The sequence below is a fragment of the Sphaerodactylus townsendi genome, linkage group LG09 (assembly GCF_021028975.2).
Source record: "Sphaerodactylus townsendi isolate TG3544 linkage group LG09, MPM_Stown_v2.3, whole genome shotgun sequence".
Lineage (NCBI taxonomy): Eukaryota > Metazoa > Chordata > Lepidosauria > Squamata > Sphaerodactylidae > Sphaerodactylus > Sphaerodactylus townsendi.
Genome location: NC_059433.1, coordinates 4,208,216 through 4,233,662, shown reverse-complemented (window position 1 = coordinate 4,233,662; position 25,447 = coordinate 4,208,216). Strand labels below are relative to the sequence as shown.

The following is a 25,447-nucleotide window of genomic DNA, read 5'->3' as shown; positions in this document are numbered from 1 at the left end:
TCTGAACGCACGAGGGGAAGGATGGGGACGAACAAGGACGGGACACGGGCAGGGGTGGTGGAGAAGAATCCCATTCTTGGGAGCAGAGCAACACACACACACACCCCGGGACAGGAGGGTGTCATGTGTGTGAGCAAGAGGCAAAGAACCAGGCAGGGAGGGAGAGGGCGTGAAATATCAAACATTGACCAAGGTAGGGGGAGAAAGACAGGAGTGCTTGTCCCCCTCAGTGGACACGCTTAATCCACCAACAGTTGTCTGGAGTTCATTTTCTTTGTTCATAAAATGGGATTTGCTACTCGTTAAAATATAAGTCAGTCACAATATTGTACAGAAATACATACAAAATACCTGTCAGAGTGTGCGACATGTGTGAATGTATACTGCGTGTTCAGATATTCACAGTGGATCCTCAGAAGAACTCAGAACAGAACATCTGATGCAGGAAAATTTTCCAAGATGTATAAAACAAAAGGAGTTGCTTTTGTTCCACCCCTGGGATCCAGTTGTCTGGGCAGTTTTTTCTTTCCTTATTACATCAATTAAAACATGCATGTCCATATTCAGTTAATATGTCCTGACTACATCTCTTTTTTTCCTTGTTTCTACAGGTACCTCAGTCCTTCAGGTGACAGCTACAGATGCAGATGATCCCACCTATGGAAATAGCGCCCGGGTAGTGTACAGTATTCTTCAGGGACAGCCATATTTCTCTGTTGACCCTAAAACAGGTGAGCATGTGTTTTTTTCAAATACAAAGTAGACAAGTGTATTCAATTGGAGGATTAAACAACTTGTGTTAATTAGAGATGCCAACATTCACATCTGCACTCTGTATAGGCCCAGAGAATGCTCCACACACGCAAAGAATTCTTAGTAGGCGTAACATACTCATGAGGAACAACATGTTCATGAATAAAGCCTCTTCCCCCAAATCTGCTCTGATCTCTGGTGGACCTTTGGGTCAACATTATACTTCATTATACTGATGGTGGAGTCTCCTTCTTTGGAGGTTTTTAAACAGAGGCTTGATGGCCACCTGTCAGGAGTGCTTTGATTGAGTGTTCCTGCATTGCAGGGGGTTAAACAATGGCCTTGGTGGTCTCTTCCAACTCTATGGCCGTTTCAGCACGGCCACGCTGAGAGGGTGCGTTGGCATAAACAACGCCGACACACACCCCCAGGACCGTTCGCACAGACGGTCCCAGTAGGGGTGGGGAAGACGGTGCAACCTGCGCAGAGGCTGCGCCATCCCCCGAACGCCTTACCAACCCCTCCGGCCTTCCGGCACGTCGCACAAGCCAGGGGACACGCCCCCCTGCCCTGTGCGACAGCTCTGGAGTCTGTGCGACAGCTCTGGAGGGGACAGTAAGGCGTTCAGGAAAGGGGGGGGAATGGCGCCTTCCAGCCGCTGCCATTTGCACGGCAGTGTTTGGAAGACGCTGCTTCTGAAAAACCTCAGTCAGGGAACGAGGTTCGAAAGCAGTATCTTCGTTCCGCTGGGGGGGAGCAAGGGCGAACAGCTCCCTAGGGACAGCATTTCTGCCATCCCTAGGACGCTGTTTATGGCCCATGCAGAAAGGGCTAATGATTCTCTGATTCTGTATCTGAAAGAGCCAAAGTAGTAAGGGGTTAAGAGTGTCTCCATGCGAAGGCGTGAAAGCAACCCGGATTGTTTCTATGGGCTCCTGCTGCTGCATGCATGGCACAAATGTGAACAGGAAAAAGGGAAACGGGTTCCTTTATAATGACTGCAAGCTGTTGTACGTATGCTGTGGAGAATCCACCCGTGAATCCCATGGATGGCTACTGAAGATTGCAAACTAGCAGGGTTTGATGAATAAAGATGCTCAAGAAAAGAGAAATGGCATTGTATTTAATTGCTGAATCTTCCAGACAATTGAATAATTTTGCATGTACACTCTGTGTCCTGAATCTAGTGCAATAATGAGACACTTATCAGTCCTTCAACATATCATTTTGTTGTTTCTGACTTCTGTAGGCTGCAGTTTGAATTGAAATGGTTTTCTGTGTAATTTTAGAAATCTAGTTTATATATATATATATATATATATATATATATATATATATATATATATATATATATATAAAATTACCTTATGAAATGATCATTTAATTTTTTTTCTGACAGAATGTGACAGGTACGTTTCCAAGAAATGCATTTTTTGGTGTTTTTGATAACAAAGAAGCTGAAAGTATTAATCAAGTCCTCCCTGTTCATTTTGATAGAGAGTTCTCCCAAGGAAAGATCAATATAGCCTTGACTTGATTGCCAGGAACTTGTTTGCTGTTTGATTATGAATATTTTACTGTGTTTAAAATTCATCTTTTCATTCTGAAATATGAAATTGTCTCATTGAAATAACCCTAGACATATCACTCCATTAGTCACCAAAACAGTGTCATTCAGCAAAAATGAATGCAATTGCTGCATTGGATGGGTGGAAAATTAATAGTTGTGGAAATGTATGTGGAAGATATATATAAAGCATTATTTTGCAGGGCATCTGTGTGCTTAGAGTGAAAGGGCATTGCGCTGTGCATATTTCCATCACATGCTGCTAACTTCATATTATTCTCATTGAGATATTATTTTTTATTTATTTATTTATATTTTAGACTTATAGGCCGCCTCTTCCCCGAGGGGCTCGAGGCGGCTCCCAACATGGCTGTTCTCCAACAGCAACTCAAACAACATATCTTAACACAAACAACATAATTATCTTTGTTTAACTTATTTTGCTCTTGGTAATCCTGCTTCATGATATATATTGGGGTATCCAGCCTTTTGGAACTTGTGGGTACCTTTGGAATTCTGATACAGAGCGGTGGGTGCAACTTCAAAATGGCAGCCACTGGAGGTGGAGACACCCACAAAATGGCTGCCCCAAGAGGTGGAGCTATACACTCATAGAAAGCCAGCAGTAGTGAAACCAACACTATGGTAGCAGCGGCAACTGAATCAATATTGTTTGTTCTATGAAGCCCATCAAACTTCTGGTCTCGGTCAGAAGCCCTGCTTAGTACTACCACTTTCAAAAACGCCTTAGTAGGCACCGCAGGCACCACACTGGGGACCCCTGATGTATACATATAACATAGGAAAGATGAGTAAAATGGAAAACATGCAGTTCATGGAGTTGCATTCTCTTGAAAATGTGGTCTCTCCTGTACTGAAAAAAATGTAGCAATAGTAGAATTAGAAGTACAAAAATGAACTTTTCGAATATGAACAATGATGGCAGCATGGAGATGCTTTTGGTGCCTGTTGCATAGGGACCAAGCCAGAAGCGCAGTTTTCTTTCCGTTTCTATGAATGAATATCGACACGCTGCCTTGTGGTTGTAAGGTCAGAGTCTACAATACACTTAGAGATTTTTTTTTAAAAAACCCATTTTTTTCTAGCTTTTGTTTTTGTATATTTCATACCTACGTAGAGATGTAAATGTTCTGGAAATTTTGAAACCATGAGGGGGGGGACTGTTCCCCCAGCCCAGCCTGGCATTGCCCCATGAGCAAGGGACTCAGATCCTAGTATTCAGTGCATAGCTGGGTTCTCTCCTCCAGAAGAGTTATGCATTCCATTTATTTTTATTTCCTACAGTTGGCCTCTACCAAGGTGGGAAATAGTAAATTAGGGTATCTGCCAATACTCTGGGACAGTGATTCTCAACCAGGGTTCCGTGGTACCCTGGGGTACCATGAACACATCCCAGGGGTACCCTGACAATGCTACTGCCTGCCCCCCCCACCGGAATCAACTGGATTTTGAAGGGGCGGGGGGAGGGGGGTTTGGAAACCTCATGGGCTTCCTTTAAACAACATTTAAAACAGCATTGTTTTATTTGCCTAACTGCGGTGTGGATTGGGGGGGGGTAGATTTAAAGGGAGCTTTCCCTTTAAATCCCCCCAAATCCATGCCGAATTTAGGCAAACAAACAATGTGGCTGTAAATGCTGCTTTCCCTCCCCTCCCCCTGCTTGCCACTCCCCCCACCTACAGGCCAAAAAAGGAAAAAAACCTTAAAAATGCAAAAAAAAATTCAAATGAACCTCAAGGGTACCTTGAGATATGAAGAGCAAGGTCAAGGATACCACGACGTCGAAAATTTGGGAAACACTGCTCTGGGAGCTGAAGAAAGGGAAATGATGCCATGCAAAATCCCAGCAGAGCACTTCAAAGGGAGAGTCTATTCTTGAGGAAAGGCAGTTGTGTGTTCAACCTCCCTCACCCCCATTAAGGTAAAAACAGTCTCAGTTGAAAACATTCAGCCTTCAACAAATAATAACAAAATCTGCCTTATTAGTTAATATTGGATACATCAATCTCTGATATATTTATTTCCTGTGTCTTCTCCAGAATTAAAATCCCAAACAAATTAGCACCATATAGCTAACCTTGTTGTTCCAGTTGGGCCATCCATTTTGCCACTGGAGTAACCAATTCCTGCAACTTTCCCCCAGAAGCGTATCACCCACAGGGACAGTTACCTCAAATTACCTCAGGCGCAACGATGGGAGCACAAAATCACCCCCTCCTCCCGCACGCTGACCAGGCTGGGAAGCTTGGGGCCTGGGAAAAAAAGAGGGGATATAAGGCCAAGAGCCCAGAGAACCAGGCTAGCTGGCTGCATCCTGCCCTACAGGTAAGCAGCTGCTGGAGCAGGTGTCCTGGGAATTTACCCTGGCAAGGGTCCATTCTGTGGCCCAGTGAGACGAGGTGGCCGGGGCGCCAGCAGTGCAAGTTGTGATGACGATGGCACAGTGGTTTTAAGGAGAGGTGAAAAGCACAACTAAGGTTGAAAGGACAACAGAAAATATGTACCTACAGTTGCCAGCTCTGGAGGGTGTGTGTGTTTTTCTGGCAGTGTGTCCCCAACTTTCCAATTTTTCTTTTGTAGAAATGTTTTAAAAACCACAGGGGGAAACAGAACCAGAAGTACCTGCTCACGTCCCATTTTCCTGGCCTTTCCGTCTCTGGACCAAGACTTCTTGCTTGCAGGAAATTGTTCCGTCCCAGCAGTTCATTCAGACCTTGTGGGGGCTCTGAAGTTCCTTAGCTGACCCCCCCCCCCCAGGGCCAAGTCCTGGAGAATGCCCCAAAGTACTTGCACAAAATGTCTTTCTCTCTAAGTAAGCTCTGGGTGGGCCAACAAGAGGTTGGGGTTGGATTATAACGATCAGCCCCACCCACCTCACAGGGTGTTTGTTGTGAGGAAGGAAGGGCAAGGAGATTGTAAGCCCCTTTGAGTCTCCTGCAGGAGAGAAAGGGGGGATATAAATCCAAACTCCTCTTCTTCTTCTAAAACAGCATTATAGGCGGAATGTTCGCACGGCCATAGCTGCAGAAGCAACATTGCAGCGATGCGGCACACTCCAGCAGGCCCACAATGGTTTATTTGAAAGTCATTCACCGAGTGTGTCTTTTCAACAACGGCGCTCCACAGTTGGCGTCGTGCGACTAGAATCGGTGCTGCAGAGCCCACCCCCCACATCGGCGGCCCACACTGGCCAATCCTGGCGCTGAATGCCCATGACATCTACTCTGGGGAAAAAAGAATGCCGTTTGCAAAGCGCAGCCGTGCGAAGCACCAGGGTTCAGCCAATGCAGTACCTGTCTACAGAGCACCCGCCCATGCGAACGCTCCATTGCTGCAGCATTGCCAATAACACCAACAGCACAACAGTGTTATTGGCTGTACAGAAACGGCCATAGAGTTGGAAGAGACCACAAGGGTCATCAAGTCCAACCCTCTGCAATGCAGGAACACACAAAGCACTCCTGACATGTGTTCATCCAGCCTCTGTTTAAAAACTTCCAAAGAAGGAGACTCCACCACTCTCCAAGGCAGTGAATTCCACTGTCGAACAGCCCTGACGGTCAGGAAGTTCTTCGTAATGTTTAGATAGAATCTCTTTTCCTGACGCTTGAATCCATTATTCCATGTCCTAGTCTCTGAGGCAGCAGAAAACAAGCTTGCTCCTCTTCAACATGGCATCCCTTCAAATATTTCAACATGGCTATCACCTTCTATTCTCCAGGCTAAACATCCCCAGCTCCCTAAGTCTCTTCTTGTAGGGAATGGATTCCAGACCTTTTACTATTTTGGTCACCCTCCTCTGGACACACTTCAGTTGTCAAGATTCTTCTTGAACTGTGGACATAACTGGACACAGTACACCAGGTGAGGTCTGACCAATGCAGAGTAGAGAGGTACAATCACATCCCTCAATCTTGACACTATACTCCTATTGATACAGCCCAAAATCGCATTGGCTTTCTTGGCCACCGCATCACACTTCTGACTCAGGTTTAGTTTATGGTCTACTAAGACTCCCAGATCCCTTTTGCATGTAGTGTTGTCAAGCCAGGTGTCGCCCATCCTATATCTGTGCATTTCATTTTTTCTGCCAAAGTGTAGTATCTTACATTTATCTCTGTTGAAATTCATTTTGTTTGTTTTGACCCAGCTCTCTAACCAGTCCTGGTCATTTTGAATCCTGACTCTGGGAGCTACCCCTCATAATTTGGTGTCATCTGCAAACTTGATTTGCATGCCTTCTATTCCATAATCCAAGTCATTGATAAAAATATTGAACAGCACTGGGCCCAGGACAGAACCCTGTGGCACTCTGTCACTCATTCTTTCCTGAATGAAGATGAGCCATAAATGAGCACGCTTTGAGTTTGGTCAGTCAACCAATTACAGATCCATCTAACAGTAGCATTGTCAGGTCCACATTTCACTAGCTTACTTGTGAGAATATTGTGGGGCACCTTGTCAAAGGCTTTACTGAAATCAGAGTATGCTACGTCCACAGCATTCCCGTCGTCTACCAAGCTTTTCAGTCTTCCATCTTTGTTGCAACTCTCTAAGGTGGAGCATTCCACTTTGTTCTTTGGTTTTATTTATACTAATTAGCACTGTAATAAAGTTATATTGGCGCATACTACAGAAAGCTGATACCCTCGTGGCCTGATGCAAGCTGCTGTCAGCTGCAGCCCACAGTTGTCTGTAACCACTAAATTTTGGAACATTCGATCAACTCTGTAGCTTCTAGAATTGTAAACATTATAGAAACGAGTTCCAGAGTTTGCCTCCATTCTGGCAGGGGCAGATATGTGCACTGCTAGCATCTGGCAGCAACAACAATTTGTTATACGTGTTTTCTATAAGTCATATATTGTTTTTTTTTTATGTGAAGAATGTGCATTTTGAATTTGAGAATGTTTCCCGTTAGTATTTTGTGGAAAAGAGCTATCTCGTGTCATAACACAATAAGACCCCAAAGCACAGAACTCTGGCTGATGGGAAAACCCAGATGTCCTCTTTTGCCTTTGATTCTGTGCCGAGAGTACTTCTCTGGGCAAAACTGGCTGCCCTCAACATTGATGCCAGGATCCTTAATTAGGCAACTGCACACAAATACCAGCTGCCGGATCAAGTGTTCCCACGAAGGCCTTTTGACAGACAGTATTTCAATTTCCAAAGGGGTCAAACGGGGATGCGCCCTGGCTCCCACTCGTTTCCACCTTTTCTTAAGTGACCTCCCCTCTGCTCTCTCAGCAGTGAACAGCCATGCCCCAAAACTGGGTACATCCCATGTATCAATTCTGCTCTATGCAGATGACGCTGTCCTTCTTTCTCGATCCAGAGTTGGCTTCAGACGTTAATGAAGCGCTGTGTGGATCACTGTGAATCCAACAGACTGACAATTAATTATGAAAAAAACAAGGTTTGGGTCTTCTCTAGGCGCTTTAAGAAGCTCACATGGGCGATGAATAGCACCCAAATTGAACAGGTTAAGTGCTATAAGTACCTTGGCCTTTCATTCTCCTATAACTTTTCATGGGCAACCCATAGGAAGGCCGCTCTCCTAGCTACATCTAACAATATGTCAGCATTACTACGTTTCTTCTACAGTTGTGGCCATTCCTTTATCCCTCCTGCCCTCAAATTTTTCAATGCCAAATGTAGTAGTGCACTGCCGACCCGGCAGTGCCGTAGTAGAACGTTGGCCCCCCCCCACTCCGCGTCTCGTCTCGTTCTTACGCTGACCGCGTGGGTCGACTACAGCCAAAGTCACCTCGAGATTGCTTTACGGAGTCCCAATTTGGATTCAAGCTGTGCCACTCGCCAGATTCCCTTCAATCCAATTTTTTCGCCAAGATAACTGGACTCCCAAATTGCGTGCCCCATGCAGCCCTTTGTCTGGAGTTAGGTCAAAACTCCTTGGAATCAGCCGCTTGGCTGAGGACTTTTAGATTCTGACTGCGAATCCATTTTCTCTTGGACTGTAATTCCCTGGTCCACCGTCTGCTCTCTGACACCCATTCCAACCCCTGGTTTTCCATAATTGAAGAAAAAATGGCTTCTATTGGGCTGTCAGGACGCGAAGCTGGGCCAGAGGGCAGGGAAGCCCCCTCGCCCTTTGCCCTTTGTCCTACTCAGAAGCTTATAGAAAATTAAAAGGTCAACTATCGGATAGAGAGTTCTCTACCCTAATCACCGCAGCCAAGAAAACATGTTCCCCCCTGTATTTTTCTCTCCCATTTGAACAGGGCCACTTGGCACACTACCTGTATTGCTTAATAAACCCTGCTCAAAGGAGAGCCGTAATGCTTGCCAGGTTTAATGTTATGCCCTCTGCCTTGTTACATGGCAGATTTAACAAGCAAGAAAAGGCTAAAAGATTGTGCCCATGTAATGATGGCTCAGTTGAATCTCTGGCCCACCAATTACTACACGGTTTCAGATGTAAGGAAATCAGATCCAAGTATGTGAATCTTACTCCTTTACATTTACCCGATCTCCCTGATTTATTTAGATTACACTACTTGCTGGACAATCTTGATCCTTCTCTCTGTATAATAGTGGCAGACTTTCTTCTGGAAATTACTAAATGCCAGTAGATTTCCTTCCACTTAACATTTATTTCCTGTACTGTATATGTCTTTTAATCAGTTTGTTTACTATTGTTGTACTGTTGTCTATGCCAATAAAGGCTTGCTGTTAGAATTGGCAATCTCAAAGGAGAAGGATGCTTCACAGGTGAGCACAAATGGTTGTTCGTTTAGCAGGAAAGTTCCCGGTGGACTATATGACTTGGAGGTTTACTAGTGCACGTGCTGAGGTTTGCACAATTGACCTCCCTTCTGTACAAAACACGAAAACCTTGTTGCCTAAAGTAGAAAAATAGATTTCACAGAGTTTTTCCTTTGCTGTGCTCATTTTCCTTCAGTGATGTTTGTATATCTGAAATCTTCAGACACAATTCCCCTGCTTGCCATTTGAAGTGACATTGTCTGCAACAATTTTAACATGTGAGCTTATCTATATGTGAAGAAGAGTACTCCAAGTTAATGACCGCAACTTGCAGAGATTTTAAAAAATATTTCTCTCTGGGTTGGAATCTATTGTGTGTTTCTTTAACCACATGGGACACATTTTCCATGAGCAGCTTTTGTGTGTCCCAGACATGTTGTTGGGCAGTCACACCTCAAAACTAGGACAAAGAAGGGGGACTATTATTGTCATTGCTGTTGTTAATAAAGAAGAAGAAGAAGAAGAAGAAGAAGAAGAAGAAGAAGAAGAAGAAGAAGAAGAAGAAGAAGAAGAGGAGGAGGAGGAGGAGGAGGAGGAGGAGTTTGGATTTATATCCCCCCTTTCTCTCCTGCAGGAGACTCAAAGGGGTTGACAATCTACTTTCCCCCCTCCCCTCACAACAAACACCCTGTGAGGTAGGTGGGGCTGAGAGAGCTCCGAGAAGCTGTGACTAGCCCAAGGTCACCCAGCTGGCGTGTGTGGGAGTGCATAGGCTAATCTGAAGTTTCTGGTGATACAAGCTCTCTTATTGCAGGCTCAAAAGCCTGACTTGGGAACTGGGAATCAAACCTGGTTTCTCCAGCTTAGATACACGAGCTCTTAACCTCCTACGCCACTGCTGCTCACTAAACATGGTTTGTAAAATAACAAAGAAAGAAATAACTTTCCAAATATGATAATACGATTGCTATAGTTAATAAATTACCAAAAGGTTTAATGTTTAATAAGGCACTCACCAAGCTTTATTCTATATACTATCTTGTCAGTAGAAATTGAATTAAGCAAATTCCATTGCAGAATGAAGGCTGACCAAACTTTTAGATCATTTATGGCCAAAGTCTGTGTCAACCACAAATATTTCTAAGTTCTAATTTTATTTATCAGAACAAATGACATTTTCTAGTCATTAATCTTTTTCACATTTTTAGTCTGCTTCAGATTGAGAGAGCATTTTCTCCGAGTTTGAATCTGGCAAACGTACGCTCTTCTGTATCTTGGGCACTCCCCTCGCCTCAGATCACAGAGGCCATGCTGTTTCTGAAAGCCAACTGTGACTTAACTGTGACTTTTCCTCTTCCTTCGGGGTTTTTTGTTCTTTCTCCCGCCTTTTCCTGCACAAACCATAGTAGTTCTTTCCAGCAGTTTGTGGAGATTGCTGCTACCAGAGGGCCAGAGAGGGGTGGTGGGAGGAGGAGAGCTGGGTGCACAAAAAATCACAAAGAACCTATTTGTTTGTGAACTATATCCCAATGACACTGGACTGACTCAAATTCCTAAGATGGCAAGTCACTACAGCACCATATCTGTTTTTCCTTGAAAACAGTAACACAAGAAGAGCTTTCTCATTGGCCAGATGTAATTCTCTTCCCTCCTCGCTGTTAGAGGGGAAATACAAGAAAATCTCTTATGAAAAGAGGCTCTGCCCCTGCCCTCTAGGCGAAATAGACACATTAGAACACATGTTATTTAGATTAGTTATTTTGAAAAGCCCTGAAAGGAAATCCTCAGCCCAGCCATGATAGGTCTAATAGGCCTAAACTACAAAGATGTACTGGCCTACATATTGACAGGTAGGGACCAGAAAATTACACGGACAACGGCCCGTTTTTGTTCTTTAATCTGCAAACACAATAAGAGACATCTGCCGGCTGAATAGTTAAGGAGGGAAAGACTGAATAAAACAGTGAAGTCCTTGGAAGATATGAGTCGGAGGCAGGAGTTTTCTAATTAATGTCACTATAGGTTTTAGAAAGAAGATCTGCACAGGCACTTTACAAAGTGTAGCTATATTGAACTTTTTAATCTTTTTGTATGTCATAATCAAAATGTATTTTACTACCTACTACTTGCTTTTTTTCGAGGAGAGTTGACCTTTTTTTTTTAGCAAACAGTCACTGTGAGCTATGGTAGAAGTACTATTAATAGTGTTATATAGTAGGTGTTGCAAATATTCCTTCTTGTAAATACCATAGACTATGTCATATTTCGTATAGTGCTTTTAGTACTCTAATTATAGATTATAGATTATGTAACATTTGAATAGTGCTTCTAATACTCTTTTGTCTATATATATATACTATGGTAACGGTACCTTGAAACTGATGTACCCTGATCTTGTACTACTGGTCGCTGACTGTAAATAAAATGACTTATGGACTCAGATTCCCATCACAAATGGAACAAAATTCCCCTTATTTGTCTTCACTTCCAACGCTTACAGCATCTTCTGAATTCTACTGAAAGCTCCTCCTAAGACAATTTCCTCTTATTCCTGTATCGACAAAAATATTTGAAATACCTCTCAGTCACGGTGGAGGGAATGACTGTGTGGAAAAGACCCATAGCAGTGGCACTCATCTGAGCAGTGAAGTCATTTAAATGTGATGTCATCTCAGAGGGCTGCTCAGAAGACCTCCTGCTTTGGCTCCTCGGCATCTCTCTCCCCTTGTAGGCTCATGCTAAGGGAGCAGCAGGGCCAGTTTGGAGCTCCTCTACCATTCGGTGACTCTGGAAATCTCCTGCCCTGGTTTGCTACCTGCCCGGGAATCTCAATATGCATTACTAGCATTGCCCAGGCACTGGGTGAGAAGAAGCAAGAAATGCCCCCCAGCAGCTATGTTGTGGAGAAAGACCTCTGTACATTGCGGCATGTCGAAGGTCGGTGCCTACTGGCTGCCGCTGGAGGGTATCTTGACAGATGGCAATGATCTTCTGCATCCTGGATCCTAAGATAAAGAAAGTGGCAGAGCTGACTGACCAGCTCAGTCAATCAAAGCAACTGCAACTCTTTCATTACCGAGTGTGTGAATATTTGTGTCCCCCAAGGAGGTGTGCAAATGTGTTTTAATTAAATTTCCTATATTTAACTGTGCTTTAATAGTTTAAATGTTTTTGTGCTTTTTTTCTTTTTTCTTATAATGTTCATCATTTTGTGGACCCTGATTTTGCCTTGTGGAAAGGTGGCATAAACCTGTTCGAATAAATAAATAAAATATGTGGAAGAGGGAAAATGTACCCTCCCATCTGTTGTCTGTGACTGTATTGGGGTGGATCATGTATAAGGACTGACCCTTTCCAATGAAGGATGCACAAGACATATGAATGAGTTTGGAATTGCAGCACTATTATGCTTCCTTGGAAACTTTTGGATAGAATTGTCTGTGCGTTACCTGGCAGTGTTCTCAAGGAAAGCTGTGAGGAAGATCGAAGCATTGCTACAATACTTTGAAACTGGCAAGTATCCCTCAGGCAAACATATTCCAGCACATACCTCCAGGGTTGACTCTAAGGAGCAGTCGCTACTTCGTTTAGTAAAAATAAAAAATAAAAATCATCAAATAAGATGGTGATATTCATGATATTCTCATCACCTTCATTCTTTATGCCCCAATCGCATACCTTTTATTTTGGTGTGTCGGCAATGAACTGCCAAATGTTTTAAACACTGTTTACAACCGCTATATTGAGGACAATCATTTCTGCAATCTGTTCTTTTTTCTTCAACCCAGACAGTGTGTTTCGGTTAAGGGGGCTAAAGAAGCACTTCATGCTTTTGGGATTCTCTGCCTCCAAAGCATTTTTTTGTAGATTGTACTGCATTTGCCCCAAAATGCCACCTCAAGTGAAATTCAAAACAAATTTGTAGGTGTTTCTTCAGGCAAAAGTACATCTGAGAAAACATGCGGGAAGTCAGAAAAGTTTAGGTTCTTGCCAGATTTCTCATAGTAATACATACATCCCCGAATGATCCCCAAATATGCCTGAAGCAACAATCAAAGTAAATTTGGAGATGCTTCCTGAGATGAAATATCTAATGGTGTTCTAGAGGAACCAAAAATAAGTCCTCCATTTTTTTTCTACATAAAACCAGGTATCTGAAATCTAGTATCCAAAATAAAAATTAACCTTCTTGCAATCCCCAAAGAAGGCATTGGTATGGTGCTAGAGGGTTGGGGGACAGGTCTTTTGCTTCCTACTGCCGTACTTCTCTGAATGCATTTTTTAAAAAAAATATAACCTTTCATGTAAATTTATTAAGATAAAATTTATTAAGATAAGGAGCAGCAGTGGCATGGGAGGTTAAGAGCTCATGTATCTAATCTGGAGGAACCGGGTTTGATTCCCAGCTCTGCCACCTGAGCTGTGGAGCCTTATCTGGGGAATTCAGATTAGCCTGTGCACTCCCACACATGCCAGCTGGGTGACCTTGGGCTAGTCACAGCTTCTCAGAGCTCTCTCAGCCCCACCCACCTCACAGGGTGTTTGTTGTGAGGGGGGAAGGGCAAGGAGATTGTCAGCCCCTTTGAGTCTCCTGCAGGAGAGAAAGGGGGGATATAAATCCAAACTCCTCTTCTTCTTCTTCTTCTTCTTCTTTAGCACCTTCTTCTTCTTCTTCTTCTTCTTCTTCTTCTTCTTCTTCTTCTTCTTCTTCTTCTTCTTCTTCTTCTTCTTCTTCTTCTTCTTCTTCTTCTTCTTCTTCTTCTTCTTCTTCTTCTTCTTCTTCTTCTTCTTCTTCTTCTTCTTCTTCTAACGCCTTTTTGATTTCTCAACTGACACGTTGGTTTCTTTTTGGAAACACCTTCCAACTGTTTGTTCTCAGTATTAAATGGCAAAGACAGGTTACATGAAACTGAATGTTTTCGCCAGCCTGTGCATCTAAGGAGCTGAATGTCTAATGCATTTGAAATCAGTTGTGATGGGATGCTATTAGCATCCCTGTGAAAAGGATTGCTGACCTTGGCCGTATTGCATGTGACTTGTACTCTGGAGGTTGTAGGGATTTGTGTTGTCTGCTGTATCAGGGGCTGAGGCTTCTTCAAAACAAAAAGGAAATACTACTTTCTATTTCATCTCTGTGCCTCACAGAGAGGGGGTGAGGGGGTCGTGGGTCATGGCATTGGGAAAGATTGCCAGGACCCCCTGCAGTCACAGATTGGTTGTTGGAGGAGGGGAATGCAAGAGGTTGAGGAAAGGATGGTGTGAATGTGGATGATGTATGATGATTTTAATGGCTTTAACCCTCCTTTCAGAATCCATTCAGAGGCTTACAACAGGAAGGTACTCTTTGAAATGTAAGGGGAAAGAGAGCATTGTTGTGCTCTCAGTGTGTTGCTTGCCTGAAGAATGTATATTCAATAGCAGCACTAATGAAGTAACAGAGAGGCACTCAGAGGCGTAGCTAGGGGGAAAGGAGCCCAGGGCAAAATCTGAGTTTTCTCCCCCCCCCCCCCACAGGTGGCCGCCACACCCACACCCCCGACCAAACAAAGTTTTTTTGCACCAGGTCATCTCAAAGTCACCATCACATTATAGAACATGACCCACAAATCTGGGTAAAAGTCGGATCCAGATGATTTTAAACAGATCCTCATGAATTCATGTGATTTTTGCAATGGAATGAAACGAAACAACCGTTAAGCTATAGAACATGTCTTAGTCTCCAGGCAGCACCACAACAATCCCGCATCCCGCACTCCATGGCGCTGCAGTGGCACAAAAACCTGCTTGAAAACTGTAGATCCTCATGATTTTTGCACTGACATCCCAGCATCACCAGCACATCGCAACTCCAGCCATTAGCCACATGTCTGAACACAACAATCACACATCTCATGCTTCATGGTGCTGCAGTGATGCAAAAACCTGCTTGAAAAACATGGATCCTCGTGGATCCCCAATATTTTTCCCACTCGGTCACCCAAAAATCATCTGCACATCACAGCTCATACCCCTAGACACACGTCTGAACACAACGATCACATATCCCATGCTCTATGGCACCACAGTGATGCAAAAACCTACATGGAAAACTCGGATCCTCATGGATCCTCATGATTTTTACACTAAGTAACCCAAAATCACCAGCACATGTGGGGGCAAGTAAACAGCCCTGCTTAACTCCTTTACTCTCTCGGATCTCGTCAGCTAGAGAGCCTGATGTTTTCACTCTGACTTTGATTTGCGTATCCTTATGTAGTTCCCTAATGAGGAAGAGCAAATGTTTATCTATATTTGTATTAGTCAGTTCCCACCAGAGTCTCTCCCTATTAACAGGGTCAAATGCTGAGGCCAGGTCGACAAACACCACATATAAAGCTTTGGTTGGGCCTCTCATGGCTGTGTAAGCTAGTTGGTACAGTACTGGGCAGCGGTCAACTGTGGATTGTCCCTTCCTGAAGCCAGCCTGTTGTGGATATAGTACCTGATTGTCAGTTTCCCATTCTTCTACTTTGAGGAGGAGGTATTTGCCATATAATTTGGAGGCCGTATTCAGAAAGCTTATTAGTCGGTAGTTGTTTGGGTCTGATTTATCCCTTTTTTTTTGTGGATTGGGACAATTATGCTAGTTTTCCATCCACTGGGAAAATTACCTGTATTGTTAATCTGTGCCAAATTTTTAGCAAAAATTGGCAGCCACCAAGATGGGAATATTTTGAAAAGGTCTGTGGGAATTTGGTCTTCTCCAGGGGCTTTTCCAGAACTAATCGAGTTCTCTATTTCTTTTTCCCTTACTGGGGGCCAAACTGGGGAGAAATGCATATCATCAAGAGTAGCATTTATTGTCAGATCAAAGGGAGACAGGAGGACCAAAGGAGAATCAAAAATTTGGGGAAAGTGTGCAGACCAAGAGTCACCTGATATCTGTGCATCAAGTGTCAGGCAGTGAGAACCCATCCCAGTTGCAACCAAAACCCAAAAATGGGTTTCCTTTTTCTCAGCCTTGGCTAATGCTTCCCATTGGGGTCTGGCATATTTTTTTCTGTCTAAGCAGAGATTTATACTGTGTTCTAAGTGAACTTATTTGTTAGATTCTATCTGGTTCATTACAAGACTGTGTAAGTTTCAAAGTTTTAGCTAGTTTCCTCTTTAATACTCTGCATTCCTGATCAAAGCAGCCATGAAGGGCAGACCTGTGACAATTTGAGGGATTGGAAACCACAAGAATAGGTTTAAGACTATTAATTGTTTCATCATAATTTTCAAACACGTTTATATCAGTTTGTATTATAGCCTCCCTTTTAATCTTGAGGGCCTCACTGCCCAACACTGTTGCTACTTCTGACATAAGCTGGTCAGACTATTTTCATCTGAAAGTGCTAGGAAATGTATTTTCTTTAATCTCAAATTTTGGCTTTAATTTTTTTTTGTTAAAACTTAATATTAGTTTCATTGGGGAGTGATCACTTTCTACTCAATCCACCCCAGAGAACTCTAGAACTTAGGGCAGTAGATCTGATGATACTGCTATGTAATCAATGGTACCAGCTGAAGTAGAGAATGAAAAGGTAAAAGAACCACCTGAATTGTCAAATGTGGTGCCGTGAAGAATATTCAAGCTATATAACGAGAATATTTCCAAAAGTTTTAAGACCTGCTTTGTTGACAATTTGGTCCTGGGCACGGCTGTCCAAACGCAGAGCATGGGCAGCTGCCTGGGCATCAATGCTGATACGTGAAACAATCTTCTACATCAGGGGTCTTCAAACTATGGCCCTCCAGATGTTCATGAACTATAATTCCCATCAGCTTAGCCATGCTGGCAGGGGCTGATGGGAATTGTACTCCATGAACATCTGGAGGGCCATAGTTTGAAGACCCCTGTTCTACATGGTTGTACTTCTCTTTTGGGAAGCAGTTTTCATTGTGCTCCCCTTTACAAACCAGGTTTTCTTTGACTGTTCATTAAAATTAATAGTGTTTTTCAGTGCAAGAATCCTACACGTGGAGGAGGTCTTATTGACCATCCAGTTGAACCCCCTCGTTGCAGGAAATTTGCCAAATGATCAATTTTCTAAGTCTTCTCCCCTCCTTCTGTGATTCACATACATGCAAAGAGAATTTTAGTGAAAAATGTAGAAATCAATTTTACAACTGACCCTTTAAATTCACAATTGCCCTGAGGCTGCAGTAATATTCTTGGAAATTTACTGCTTTCAGATCTCCACGAAACTGTAAAAAATGATTGGATTTTTCAAGTTATAATTAGAGAGAGTGAACTCAAAAGAATAAAAAAAATCAAATGCATTTTCAGGTCTTTTGTTTCTGACCTCCTTGCTAATTTATAGTCTGTTAACATAAAGCCATAAATAAATTTGAAGTTAAACCTATTGAAACCAGTTAAAATATTATCCAAGAAAGATTATGTGCTTCAAAGTGAGTTCCAATGAGTTGCTGTTCAGCAACTTTTGTAGAAGATTCACTTCCTGTTCATCTGGTCAAGCCCCACCCACCCTGGGGAAAAGTGTAGGGAGGGAGGAGGGGCCCATCCATGGCCTGCTGGTGGAATGTGTATCAATGAGTGGACAGCAAGAGAGGGTGAGCTGGTAACAATAGAGCCAGCTGTAGACGCCTGGTGACTTGAGTCCTGACAGATTATGGACACAAGGGAGACCCTTGGCCCCCGGGATTACTTGTTTGCTGGTGTGGACTATGTGAGGGCGGGTAGTTAGGCTTTTATTGGGTTCCCTCCCATTTGATAGTTATTAGCTTTTAGGTAGTGTGTTATTGTATTGTTGTAACTTTTGTTGTGCTAGTGTTAGGTTTAGTTGGATTTGTTAGTTTAGTGATAAGATATTTTAAACTACTCACTGGGCTAAGCCTTTTGCACTAACCCAGCTGTGGTTTATGGGGGTTGGATTCTAGGTTTTTGTGTTTTTCTGTAGTTCAAACCACAGAAGGGGAAAGTCGCCATTAAATTTTTTATTACTTAGTTGTTGATCATGTTATTGCTGCCCCTTAATATGGTGTTATAGTTATTGATGTTTGTTGTTTATGATGTTAGGTTTGTTATTGCTTATAATGATATGTTTTATAATGTTCTGCTTTTTGTTGTTTGTAATGTTATACCTTGATGCTATGTTATGATGTTATGATGCTGTACCTATAATGTTTTGATGCTATGTTTATTGATTCTGGTTTTTTGATATTATGTTTTGAGGTTGGAGTATGATTTTATAATTACTGATGTTGTTGCTATGGTGTTGTATACCACCCTGAGCCTTTCAGGGGAGGGTGGCAAATAAATTAAACATACGATCTGGTCAAGGCCCACCCACCCTGGGGGAAGGGGAAGGAAAGAAGGGTCAGGGATTTTGTGCCCCACAATTCTCTCCACCATATTGTTGCTTTCAACTCCTGGTCATTCCATCTCTCCCGTTCTCTTGTGTTTACTGCCTCATTTTGTTCTTCCTATTATTTTCTTGTTATGCTGTTGCCAACCTGAATGGTTTAGTTTAGAATGTCGGATTAGGATCTGGGACTCCATAGTTCAGAACTCCCCCAACATTTTTTTCAGACTGCGGCACATTTGAAATTCCTTTTGAAATTCCCAGCCACAAAACCATTGCCACAACTGACCTTCAGTAATACAGTGCAGATGCTTGTGCAGCTGCTGGCAAAGCAGGGTTTTTAAAAATCTGCATAACCAAACTGGGCCATCTTTTTGCAGCAGCTGAGTACGTGATATATAGTTTCATCAGCTTCCTCACACAATCTGCTCGTCAAATCGTCTGAGCATTTTTCAATTCTGGCCTTGATCATGTTTGTCCTAATGGCTTGCTCTTCAGTGACTAAAATCAGTGATTCAGTTTCCTTTTTCAAAGTTCCCATTGTTAACCACAGCCAGGTCTTTTCATTGTCCACCTTGTCCTTGATGTTCTTCAGAAATTGGCTATGCAGTGCTTTGTTGTGCCAGCTTTCATTTTAATCACATTTTTTTTCTGTACTCCTGCTTGGTTCACTAGGTTTTCAGTAAATTCCTGTTCTTCACATCAGTCAATGCTTGACCTTCATTCACATGAGTGGTCAGTGCTTGGTTCTCTTCCTCCACTTTTTGCTTTATTTGCAGTAACCCTCTGCCAGCAGATCTTTGGGGCAGGTATAATCTATCGCTATCACTACATGGGTGTAAGGCATAGTCAGTGCATTGTCAATGTCAGACTCTCGAACATGGAAATAACAGAGACCGTAGGAAAGTCCTAAAGCAGTTTATTTCTTGCAACGCGTAGAGTAACAATAGAAAGCAGGATCTGAGCTAGAGAGCTGAGATCCAGGACCTATATCCTTCAACACCCCCCCCCCCGTTTTGCCCCACACCAAATGTTTCTACAGTTTCTACAACATTTGCACTACAGAGCTTCAAAGAACCTGGGAACCGTTCACACCTTCTTGTAGATGAGCTGGCGCCAGGAGATTGCCAGGGAGGGGAGAGGGAAACAGGAAAGCATTTACAGGAAAACATTTGCAATTCCCACACAGCAAGACATCTGGTACTGACAGGCATGGTCCTGACAGTCATAAGCTTCCAAGTTTTTATACCCAATGCATCCAACCCAGCCTGTGTCCAGTTTATGATTCTGGCAATGTACCTAATGATCAGTATGTTGATACCAATGGTGTTCTCTACCATTTGGATTTTATTTTTTTTTCAACCCTTCTGGTTAAGTGGTTTCTCGGTGTATAGGGAGCTCTTCTATTCTCAGCTTCTTCACCAGCTGGCTGGGCATGCGGAAACATTGGCTATTTGGCATAACAAATAAGTCGTAATTGACAGAAACACTTGAAGTACCCCTGGCTGTCAGAGGAGCCTGGCTCTCCAAACAACCTCTTGGGCTGATTAAATGCCAGTCAGGCTGGTATTGTATTCAAGTGCTAGATCGCTTCATTATTGTTTCCTGGAGAATCATATTGTATCAGCCGGATAGTGTGTAATCGTCCTTGGCATGAACGCAGTGAGTTGCCACTCTGATCTTGTCTCCACTGGGAGAGCAGGATACAAATCTAAAAAAATAAACAAATATATATGAAGGAATAATTTATTGTGGTTCTGAGGAGCAGTAATGAAAAATAGACCTTGGAAGGGGTAAGAAATCAACTAGATAGGGTTTCCTTAGGGAAAAAAAAAAAAAACCCCAGTTGTTTTTTATAATTCATGAGGATACAGAATGGGAAATGCTATCAAAATAAAAAAATATTTTTTATAAGAATAATTTTAAAACATTAACAGTTACCTTTTTGATTAAATTATCATCCAAATGAAAGCATTTCTTCCATATTTCTTCTTGTAATATTGATAACTTTTTCAACTATTTTCAAATAAAATGGTTTCTGATGGCTACGTCCTCTATCAAATATGATATTTCTTTAATGAACCCATTACAGAGCGACTATTACTTGCCCAAGACAGTTCTCGGTTTGTTCTCTCCATTTCTCTCTATGATAACTAATATTTCTTCCAAATCATAGTCAGAGCAAGAAAGGGTAAAACACATGCTGTGCTTAATTTTGCCAAAGCTCACCAGAATCTGTTTCAGTAGCCAGAGTTTAAAACTGAGTTTATTAACTATCGCATTTATTAACTAATTTTGTTAATCCACTATCATTCTCTGCATATGCATGTTAACACATCCAGTACTGGAGAACTACCATAATGTTGCAGACAGAGGGATTTTTTAAAAAAATAGTAGATTATATTGTGTGTAAGAATCTCTAAAATTATTAGTTTGTAAAACAAAAATATTGGACTAATATTTTGAACCCTTCAATTTATTAAAGATAAGTTAATTATGAACTTGGTAGAAACCTTCCTGTTTTATTTGCTTCTGCCTACGTAAATTTCTGCCTTGGAAAAGCTGCTATTTGATTCAATGAAACAGGATTTGTTAAACTTTTGATTATCAAAATGCAAAAATCCCCTGAGCATCAAAGCAGAAGTGGTGGCTGCAGCTTGTTCAATGATGCAGACCCAGCATTGCCTGTCATAAAATATTTGTCCTTTTGAATGTATTCTGATTAACCGTCCTGCCACCTTTTGGGGAGGGGGGGTTTCCAGCTGGGCTTCACTATTTCAACTTAAAGTGCTGCCAAAGCTAGATGACATAGTGATTCATTAAGTGCACACTCTTCATGCACATGGATTTGAAGTTAACAAAGACTCGAAGCTGCCGTAGCAGTGCAGTTTTTTTGTAGGAATATGAGGACATATTAACTAATTGAAACTCAAAGTTATTCAAAATAAACACAACTCTAAGAAATATTCAGTTCCTTTACTGAAATATGGATTTTTTTGGCCCCTCGCTGACACAGTTCTTGATTGGATGATGCGGAGACAATGAATCAGATGATCATGAAAAAAAATGACAGTTACACTGCCTAATCATTAGACTGATAGTTGTGCCACCTTCGGTGACTTGATTTTGAGTTTTCATACCTCACCTCAAAAAAAATATCCATACCACCTATGGCCATTTTGGAGCATTGTTCCCTATGGCAATAACGCTGCCTGTGTTCATGAGGTAAGGGGCCTTTTAAAATGAGGTCAATTCCACCTTATTACTTATGGAAAGCTAAGGCAGAACTTTTTTTCATTTCAAAAAACAAGTCAATTTACTTATGGCAATGATATCAAAGTTGTGCAAATACGGAGGTGCTGTGTTTGAGGCTAGTCAACATAGGGTAGTTGAATAAATATAATTTGTTCAATTCCCAGTAGTCAAGAAAGCCTACCCTAGATGCTCAGAGACACTGGCCATTCAAAGCTCATCTTCCATCTTTCTGTGCAGTCCCACATTGGGACTCTTTGCATGTGCAGGCCAGTTGTGGACAGACGTTTCTAGTTCTAAATGGAAGCAAAGTGGGATCCCTCCCATAATGATGCTGGTGACATTATATCCCTGTCTAAGCAATCATGTACTCTGCAGCCGCAATACCCATCCCAGTTGGACTTCAACACCCCCCCCCCCCTTTGCCCCACACCAAATGTTTCTACAGTTTCTACAACATTTGCACTACAGAGCTTCAAAGAACCTGGGAACCGTTCACACCTTCTTGTAGATGAGCTGGCGCCAGGAGATTGCCAGGGAGGGGAGAGGGAAACAGGAAAGCATTTACAGGAAAACATTTGCAATTCCCACACAGCAAGACATCTGGTACTGACAGGCATGGTCCTGACAGTCATAAGCTTCCAAGTTTTTATACCCAATGCATCCAACTCAGCCTGTGTCCAGTTTATGATTCTGGCAATGTACCTAATGATCAGTATGTTGATGGCCTTAATGGTATTCTCACCATTTAGATTTTATTTTTTTTCTAACCTTCTGGTTATGGTTTTGGTGTATAGGGAGCTCTTCTATTCTCAGCTTCTTCACCAGCTGGCTGGGCATGCGGGAAACATTGGCTATTTGGCATAACAAATAAGTCGGGAGAGACCTGGTTTGGGAAATGACTTTGAAGCACCTGGCTGTCGGAGGTGATTTGCTCTCCAAACAACCTTTGGGCTGATTGTACGTCTGTGTCAGGCTGGGTATCTGCGGCTAGACGTTTCATTATTGTTTCCTGGAGAATCACATTGTATCAGTTTGATAGTGTAATGTCCTTGGCATGAACGTGTGAGTTGCCACTCTGATCTTGCTCCACTGGGAGAGCAGGATACAAATCTAAAAAATAACAAATATATATGAAGAATAATTTATTGTGGTTCTGAGGAGCAGTACGAAAAAATAGACCTTGAAGGTAAGAAATCAACTAGATAGGCTCTCTAGGGGAAAAAAAACCCAGTTATTTTTGATAATTCATGAGGAGACAGAACATACAAATGTTATCAAAATAAAAAATATTTTATAAGAATAATTTAAACATTAACAGTTACCTTTTGATTAAATTATCATCCAAATGAAAGTATTTCTTCCATATTTCTTCTTGTAATATTGATAACTTTTCAACTATTTTCAAATAAAATGGTTTGATGGCTACGTCCTCTATCAAATATGATATTTCTTTAATGAACCCATTACAGAGCGACATTTGCCCGCACAGTTCCTTTGTTTTCCATTTCTATACAACTAATATTTCTTCCAAATCATAGTCAGAGCAAGAAAGGGTAAAAACACATGCTGTGCTTAATTTTGCCAAAGCTCACCAGAATCTGTTTCAGAAGCCAGAGTTTAAAACTGAGTTTATTAACTAATGCATTTATTAACTAATTTGTTAACTAATTATCATTCTCTGCATATGCATGTTAACACATCCAGTACTGGAGAACTACCATAATGCTGTGACAGAGATTTTTTAAAAAAATAGTAGATTATATTGTGTGTAAGAATTTAAAATTATTGTTTGTAAACAAAATATTGGACTAATATTTTGAACTTTCAATTTATTGTGCGCATGTTAATTATGAACTTGCAGAAACCTTCCTGTTTATTTTGTTTCTGCTTTATTGTGTAAATTTCTGCCTTGGAAAGCGTTATTTGATTCAATGAAACAGATTTGTTAAACTTTGATTATCAAATGCAAAAATCCCCTGAGCATCAGCAGAAGTGGCTGCAGTTTGTTCAAGGATGCAGACCCAGTATTGCCTAAAACAAAATATTTGTCCTGAATACCATTTAACTGTCCTGCCAATCTTTGGGGGGAGGGGGGGTTTCCAGCTGGGTTTCACTATTTCAACTGTGCTGCCAAAGGATGATTATAGTAATTCATGAAGTGCAATAATTCCTTCATGCACATGATTTGAAGTTAACAAAGACTAGTTGCCAGCAGTGCAGTTTTTTGTAGGAATATGAGGACATATTAACTAATTGAAACTCAGTTATTCAAATAAAATTAATAACTCTAAGAAATATTCAGAAAACCTTACTGAAATATGGATTTTTTTGGCCCCTCGTTGACACAGTTTTGATTGGATGATGTGGAGATAATGAATCAGATGATCATGAAAATGACAGTTACACTGCCTAATCATTAGACTGATAGTTGGAAGCCACCTGTGACTGATTTTGAGCCATACCACCAAAATATCCATACCACCTATGGCCATTTTGAGCATTGTTCCCTATAATACGCTGCCTGTGCTCGAGGAAGGGGGCCTTTTTAAAATGAGAACAATTCCACCATTACTATGGTGCCAAGACAGAACTTTTTCATTTTAAAAATGCAAGTCAATTTACTTATGGCAATGATATCAAAGTTGTGCAAATACGGAGGTGCTGTGTTTGAGGCTAGTCAACATAGGGTAGTTGAATAAATATAATTTGTTCAATTCCCAGTAGTCAAGAAAGCCTACCCTAGATGCTCAGAGACACTTCCGTCATTCAAAGCTCATCTTCCATCTTCTGTGCAGTCCCACATTGGGACTTTGCATGTGCAGGCCAGTTGTGGACAGACGTTTCTAGTTCTAAATGGAAGCAAAGTGGGATCCCTCCCATAACGATGGTGACATTATATCCCCTGTCTAAGCAATCATGTGCTCTGCAGCTGCACACCCATCCCAGTTGGACTTTTAGTGTGGGTGGGGGAGAGGGAAGGCCTCTGCTGGGGCCCCAACGCCCCAGCTGGCCTTTTGGTGTGGCTAGGAAAGATGGAAAACCTCTGCCAGACCCCCAAGGGCCCAGCTGGCCTTTTGGGGTGGGTTACGGGACAGGGGAAAGCCTTTGCCGGGCCCGCAAGGACCCAGCTAGCCATTTGGGGTGAGGGGGGAGAGGGAAGGTTTCTGCGGGTCCCCAAAGTCCTTTCCCTTTAAAAACCTGGGTTTTAAGGGAGGGGCAAAGGCCAGACTGGGGGATAACAACCGGTTCTGCAAACTAGGCAAAAAAGTAGCTGCTGGTTCTAGCAAACCTGTGAAAACCGGTTGAATCCACCATTGTCCTTCAGTGATCTTTTATCTATACGATGCTTAAAAATTCCATTCCTCCTCCTTTCTGAATCCTGACAGGTAGAATCCCTTAGGTAAGAGGAACTGGGTCTGAAAATAGCACCCCATTAGGTACCCCACAAAAACCGTGAAGCCAGAAATGTGCCTGAAACCAAACACGCTCAAAGCCAACGGAACAAATGGGGGGAAAAACATGTAAATATAAAGTAAATAAAGCAAACACAAGTGTTATAGACTAAAATGAGCATGAATATAATTTTAGGGCACACTCCTGTATGTTAGTGGAAAAGAATGGCATTTACTGGACAGTAGACCGGGATCACCCAAATACTTGTTAATATTTGTATGGGACAACACCAGGGAAGTTCAGGATCACTACGCAGAGGGAGGGAATGGCAACCCACCTCCAACCATTTCTTGCCTTGAAAACCCCACAGGGTTGCCATAAATCA

The 25,447-nt window shown here is 42.2% G+C and overlaps 1 protein-coding gene across 4 annotated transcripts in view; it reads left to right on the top strand.

The window, feature by feature from the left end:
* Positions 1-25,447, top strand: part of CDH18 (cadherin 18) — an 883,209-nt gene that overhangs the window by 713,137 nt on the left and 144,625 nt on the right. For all 4 annotated transcript variants that reach the window (XM_048508491.1, XM_048508490.1, XM_048508492.1 and 1 more), the window contains one exon: positions 612-731. In XM_048508491.1, coding sequence (XP_048364448.1) covers positions 612-731 — 120 coding nt within the window. The remainder of the gene's footprint in view (positions 1-611; positions 732-25,447) is intronic.